Raw genomic sequence first — 7288 nt, forward strand, 5'->3', positions numbered from 1 at the left:
ACACAGTCTTGTTACGCACGTAATAACTGTCTATAAGTTACGGTATTATAAATTAATTTTTGTTCTTAGAGCAATTACTTATCTCAACTTTGCTGAACTATTTATTGCACTTCTACGGAATATCCTCGTACTAGATCTAATTTAACGTCGTTATTACATGCGCTTTATCTCTTTATTATTACACAACGCTTCAAAAAAAAAAAAATCGTCACCTTGCGGCTGACTAAAAATTTATAACGAGTGCCCTTTTAGGTATTTATTGTACTCAAGGTTGGCCGGTTAAAAGATAAAATGGCGAGGTTACTGAGAAGTCCTGTGTTCATTTTAAAAAATCTGTCTCATTCCTATGGGGGTTTGGTTTGTATAATTTTTATATGTTATTTGTACATGTTTTTTTGTGAATTATATTAAAATATTAGGATTTTAATGCTGTTCTTAAAATAAAAAAATGCACTGTGGTAAAATGTTCAACGTGTGACATTGGTATTTTTCCCTTGCCGTCTTACTCTTATTCTTAATTAAGTTAATAATTTTGTCATTCCATTTAGTTTCACATAATCTCTTCATTTGACGAAAATGGGTGAAAAAAAGTCCAAAATATTGTTCCGTGTTGTTTTATTGCTATGCAGAAAGTTATGCACGTTCATTAACAAATCAAATAATGTATAATACTAAAATTTAAATTATAATTTACACTTTGATACCAAACTTGTTGACTTGAATTCATAAAATAGTCGTTCAACAAAATTTTGAATGTAAGTCAACAAAAGCAATGACATGGATGCATGATCTATCTGGAAAGGGTTAAGGGAACTGATAGTACTGCTGCATTTTTATATCTTCAGCCTAGATATTTTTATTTTCTAGCATTATAGTTGGCCTGTGGAACTGTTTGCTTTCAGATGTGGTGGAAGCAGTAAACTTAAGGGAGTTTTAGGGAAGACTTGATAAATGTTTGAATAATTAGGGCTGGCATTGATCTTTATTTTCTAAGGGGTAGGTGTGGCATAAATGTTACATTGAATGAAAGTGATAAAATGTATTTAATCTTATATGGTGTTTATTTCAAATAATTGCTGAAGTTTTAAATTTTACACAATATAGATTTGGTCAAAATATAAATGTGTCTGACTGGTACTAGTATAAGTATTAGTAAATCTATCTCATTATTTTGCATGCAAATTATTATTCATTGCTTTATATTTGTTGTTTTTTTGTATATATTAAGAATGTTACAATCAATTTCACATTACTTATGGTGTGAAAAATTCATTTGAACTGGGTAAAACATTATCATTAACTAGTTTCTTACCAGAATCTTGGATGCTAGATGTGTTGTAAATTTGGTAGGCCCCAGTATCACATACCCTATTTTTGTCATTGTAGTCATTCTTTGACTCTTCTTATGCTGTTAAAACTAAACTTTCAATAATAATTTTATCCATCTCCAAAGCATAATATTGTTAGAAACCATTTCTGTCCATATGTAATGTAAGAGCAGAAAAAATTAAATAAAAAATTGGTTAAATGACAAATTCCAATATGATGCAGAAATAACATGGGTACTTCCATTTTATTTATTTATTCTTCTCAAAACTATTTTTAAAGCTACAAATTTAACATGTATGCAACAGTACTCTTGGTTGGGTACATGTGGCTCTTTATGTTAATTGTTTGATAATATTACATATAACTGAACAGTTATTTCTTTTTATGAATAACCTTTGACCAGTACCAACTTGTTTGTTTCAATTTGAAATGTAGAGGAACACATCAATCCTTAGTAGGGTTAATGGTCATAGAGAAGAATGGATGGTATACTATACTGTGGAATATGCTCTTCACATTGCTACTCAGTGTTGTGTGGAATGACAATGTGGTGATTGTTTGATTTCATTATATGTCAGTGCTTGTGTGTCAACTTGTATCTCGCAAAGTATATTTTATTTTCAGTATTGTTAGGTGTTTTTTAACTCTATAAACATCTAATATTTTTGCCAATTATATCTTGTGCAATCCCTATGCAAGTACCTTTTGCTCATTAAAAGTTATTCCATATGTGCTTTACTTCATTGACGCTCAGACTGTATCTCCCAAAGTGTGTATTGCTAATGCTATTTGCTTCCATTTTTTTCTTTTGCACAAATATAAGTGAACTTTTGAACTTGAAATTTAAGATGTCTTTTTTTTTATTTGTTCTATTATTCTAATAGTCTTTATCTCTCTGCAACAAGTTATTCATTTGGGATATCATATCAGTATAAAGTACAAAAGTGTACATGAAAGTAGAAATAGTCTGGGATTCCTCTATTTTGATGTATAGAGATCTATTAAGTGGGCATTATACTTGCATAGTTATTGTCAAGGAAACACTGCATTGGTGCACATGGTGTTTTAGAAAGGTGTTGGATTTATTTGCCAGTGTAGTGTTTGCAAGCCAGTCTTATGCCTTATTGGTGCACTCATCCTGGATGATGGTATCCTAGATGATGTTGTGTACCTAGACTTCCAGAAGGTTTTTGATAATGTTTTTCATGTATGTAGTTTGAAGAGTAATTTGTATTCTTATGTATTTGGAGAAGAACCTTAAAGGTCAACTGAAAATTGGGTTAAAGGTAGAAAACAGAGTTGTAATAAGTCCACTGTTTGGGTTGGGAAAAGGTAACCAGTTGGTCTTGATAACCCTTTTGCAATGGGAACCCCTTTAAATTTAATGCTTTTTTGTGCAAGTCATTGTGTTACATTCAAAATGTCATTCTTTGTGTACAAGATACTTATGAGCTTCAACAAAATCTTGCCTGTTTTTGAAAGGATACGTTAAGAAATATCTGAGTTACCACATATATTGTTGTATCGGTGAAATTCGTGACTCAATTTCTGCAAATTGCATGAGCTTGAGATGAAAAGGTTAATGGTCTATCTGCAGACTTTTGTTATTCATTACCTACATGTCAACAAAGAGCTACCACATGGTTTGTCACCTAAACAGATCACTATACCTGTCTATAGTGTCTTTTTCATGCAACAGCAGTCTCTCCTAATGGAGAAACATGCAATGTCCTTGGTGCTTCATCCCCTCATGAATAACAAAGACCAGAGAAATTTGGTTGTTTTCTTGATTGACATTCGATATTAAGAGCAAAAACTGAAGTACACTGAAACTTTGTAAAATATATAGTAAGTAAGAGGTTAGAAAATACACAATATGCCCATGTATTTTTTTTTCCAGGGTTTATTAACGGTAAACTTTGCTGTAAGAGCGGCTTTAAATTAGGACTAGACAGTGATAAGGGCTAGGAAAAACTAAATGCAGAAAAAGTACGGAGAAGTGTAGTGCCTGAATAAAGTACAGAAATATTCTGAAATGGTACTATCTCGTCTCACTCAAATCTATCTTGATTCTGGTCTGCCCTCTAAGCATTAGTTTAAAAAAAAAAAAAATTCTACAGCACACCAGTCTTTATATCCCATCAGTTTTGCACCGTTTCAGAACATGTGTTTATCTTGTGACTACTCTCCACCATTCACCCTGTCATCTATACTCGTAAAACTAGCTTCCTCTACTATTCTAGAACAATTCTCACTTTTTTGATTGGTATTCTAGTGTGTAGTCATGTGTTTTAACTTGCTCTCCATGTGACAAAACTTTGATTGTGCTTGATCACAAATTTATATTGGTTTCGACTTCTTGTTTGATTTCCATTGCTTCTATTCATTACTTTTCTGTTTTCCAAATTCTAATTTGCTCATATGAATTCAAGATCTAATATGGTGGATGATATTTCCACGATAGTCGACAGTGGTTCTGACACAAGTCTCCAGATCTCAGGGTTGACGATGTCTGCTGGAGAAGTACAGGCATTAGTTTGAGAAGAGTTTGTGTGTGTGTTATGTTTGGCTGACAATTTTTTTTCTACTGCACCTTCCACCTGTTACCATGCTTCCATGCAATCTTCTGGGTTATGTATTGTTCTTTTTCCCAGGATATCCGTGGTAAGTTTTTCAGCATGTATTCCTCACTCCTAGTAGGTATACCCATGTTTAGCGAGTTTATGTGAGGCTGTGTGGATTGACTTAATTACCTTGCATGATAATTTAATATCTTCTCTGCTCAGTATTTGGTAAGTTAATTTTTATAATTCTTTTACCATCTAAGTGACTTCAGTTTAAATTTGTGTTTAATTTGATTATTATTTTGTTTTTGTTTAATTTTTGCCATCTGTATGGGTTTTGCACGATAGTTACTGTTTGAAAATTGTAACTTTGAACAATTTTGTGTCTATTGGTTCATTATTTGAACTTCCTTTCACTGTTAGTTCCTTTTTCTTTAATACTAGTCACATCTAATTGGGGATTACGTTTGAGTCAAATTTTGTTATTGTTAACTGGGTGCTTTTTCATTCTCATGTTCTTCAGGGTAGGGTTTACTTTCGTGTTAACTGGGTGCTTTTTCATTCTCATGTTCTTCAGTGTAGGGTTTACTTTCGTGTCCTTTGTATTATCGGTTCTTTGAGTGGACTTGTAAGTTTAATATTTACGTATTTTTATCTTCTAAATTCCTTTATGTCTTTGTACTTTAGGTGTTGCTTATTGTTTTAGGTCAAATTTTGTAGTTTTGCAAGCTTATTTTTTTTTATGTATTGTGTTGACTACAAATGTTCAGATTTTGTTTGTTTGTCAGTAATCAGTACATTCTCTAAGTATGTTTATTTTGTTTATTTTTCACTATACTTCATGACAGTTCCGTGGGTTTTATGAAGGTTTCTGCTTTCAATTCACTTCCCAGATCTCCTTCCCTCTTCCTTGGGATTGTATCTCTTCCATCTTCCAGTCACCTTGCCTAGTCTGTTCATGACCTACTACACAAAGCGACTGTCGAACGGGTGGTACCCACTCTGACTCTGGATGACCAAATCATTGTTACAGATGCTTTTTTCATACTACAACTGCTCCAATGTTGCATTTTTTTTGGTTGATCCATGAGGGTTGTGTTTTCCAGTTACAGGTACTGCCGCTTGGTCCATCTTCGGCTCCACGTGTTTTATCGAGTGGTATGCTCTTTTGCCCTTCATTTTCACACATTCGGTCTTTGGACTCTTCTTATCATGGATGATTGGCTCCTGCTTGCCTCTTCCTGTGCCCAGTCAATAGTGCCTGCTTACTTCTTTGGGAAGCTAATCAGTTGGAGAAGTCCATTCTTAACCTCACTCAATATCTTATTTCATTGGGGTTTTTTCTTCATTTCCCATCTTTGTCAGGCCCAGCCTTCTTCACTTCAGCTCAGAGATATGGAGTAGGTAGTCTTAATGGCCTTACCCTCACCTTTTCTTGCTGCATAAAGATTCCGTCTTTTATGGATGTGGGCTTCCTTGGAAGCTCGTTCCTTTTGGGTTGAGCTTGCATGCATTCCCTTCAGTGGACACTTCTTGACCAATGGAACTTCTCCTATGATCTCTTGGATCATCCCATTACCCTTCTCTCTGGGATCAGGGCCAACCTTGATTGGTTGGAAAGGGAATTGACTATGGTGGGGGTCCCATTCCTCCACTTTGTCTGATGTCTCATCTGTTTACCGATGCTTCCTTGGTGGATTGTGGGGGTTTTCATTGATTCCCAAGACATTTCTGGTGTATTGTTTATCAAGCAGGCTACTCTACATTTTCAACATTCTAGAACTTTTGGCAGTTCATCAGGCTCCTGAGGGGTGGATGGTTATGGTTAATTCCAACTATCCCCCTGTCATCTGCTATATCACCAAGCAAGGGAGAACCATATCTGTGTTTTCAGACTCTGGATCTTCTTTACTGGGCCCACGACCACTATATGGTGATCTTATTGTGTCATGTTCCTGGTATTATGAATCTGGTGGCTGGGTCAAGGTAAGCAACCAATTTGGTTCTCGCCACGGTATTTTTTATTCCATGGGTATTTCAGAAGGTGTACTCTCAACTGGGAACACCACATATAGATGTGTTTGCCACTCACTGGAATGCCAAAATTCTTTCCTTTTGGTCTCTGATTCTACACCCTTCAGCTCTGGGAGTAGATGTGTTCAGTCAGGATTGGAGAGGTCTTTACCCATATGTCTACCCTCCAATCAGACTCCTCTTCAAGACATTTTCTCTTATTCAGACCACTTCTTGTTGTGTCCTGCTCATTGCTCCATACCAGCCTGCTCAGATATGATTTCCTCTGCTTTTGCTGAAGCAACATCCCTGGCCTATTCCTCTCTCCCAGTCTCTTTCGACAACCATGATCGGACATAGTTTATTCTATGTCGCTAAACTACATCTTTCCTTTCCTGCTCCATTCAACTTTCCTCATAGTCTGTGTACCAGAAGCAGTGATGTACCTTCAGACTTTGGTCCATTTGCCATGGCTTCTGCCCCTCCTGTCCTTCAGTACCTCATCTTTCCCAGCTCTTCACCTAGTTGTTTAATTAGGGTTTGTCCATGTCAACTGTTTCTAGTTATAGGCCTGTCCTTTTGAAAAACCTTCTGATTCTCCCATTTTCAGAAAACTTTCTTTTCCCCTATTATATTCCTCCTTTTCTGTTCCTTTCATCTTGTCTGTCCTCCTCACCTTTTTGTTTAACTATATTGTATTTCTGTTTTATATTTCATGCCCTGTTCAGTTAACCATTCAAACACATTGCTACATGTTCTTTGTACCAACTTTCCCTTAAGTCTTCTTCCTCCTCTTTGCTTGGAGTTGTCAGTCATTCCTTTATTTATGCCATTGATATTTCCCACATCTTTTCCCATTCCTCTTATGTTATCTTCTATCCTGATTGGGCCTTCCATTTCCCATCAGCACTGCTGTTCTGTTCTGGATATACTTCTTTGTCCAGTTTGTTCCCTGTGATGTTATGTAGCTCATACTGCCTCCTTTCATGTTATCATTCCCCTTCATTTGTTCCAAAGATTCCCTCTGTGTCGTGTGATCTGTTCCCTATTGCAATTTCTGCTTCAGTTCATCATCATGTATGACTGGCATATTCTGATTTGTCCATGGCAGGTCTTTGTTTGCAGAGTGTTTCTTTGCACCCAATTCCTCATCTATGTTTCTAGCTGCTTGCCTTCATCAGTCTTTAGAGGAAATCATTCAGGCTGGGATGTGGACAACTCCCAATACATTTTTTGTACTTTATCTGCATGACCTGACTTTGTCTTTCTCCTGTGGTGATTCTACACAAGTCTGTTCACTTTTGACTGGGGTGAGTTGACATTATTATTTTTCCCTATTATTTTTATTTGTATTACATATCATTATTTCAGGTACTCCCTAC

The 7288-nt window shown here is 35.8% G+C and overlaps 1 protein-coding gene across 1 annotated transcript in view; it reads left to right on the forward strand.

Annotated features, from left to right (window-relative positions):
- The first annotated feature begins 228 nt into the window (after positions 1–228).
- LOC106459417 (succinate dehydrogenase [ubiquinone] flavoprotein subunit, mitochondrial-like) overlaps positions 229–7288 on the forward strand; it is a 40491-nt gene continuing 33431 nt past the window's right edge. The window contains exon 1 of the mRNA XM_013919040.2: positions 229–357. Within this exon, the coding sequence (XP_013774494.1) occupies positions 292–357 (66 nt within the window). The 5' untranslated portion in view covers positions 229–291. The remainder of the gene's footprint in view (positions 358–7288) is intronic.

Source organism: Limulus polyphemus, unplaced genomic scaffold (assembly GCF_000517525.1).
Source record: "Limulus polyphemus unplaced genomic scaffold, Limulus_polyphemus-2.1.2 Scaffold27, whole genome shotgun sequence".
In the NCBI taxonomy this organism is placed as follows: domain Eukaryota; kingdom Metazoa; phylum Arthropoda; class Merostomata; order Xiphosura; family Limulidae; genus Limulus; species Limulus polyphemus.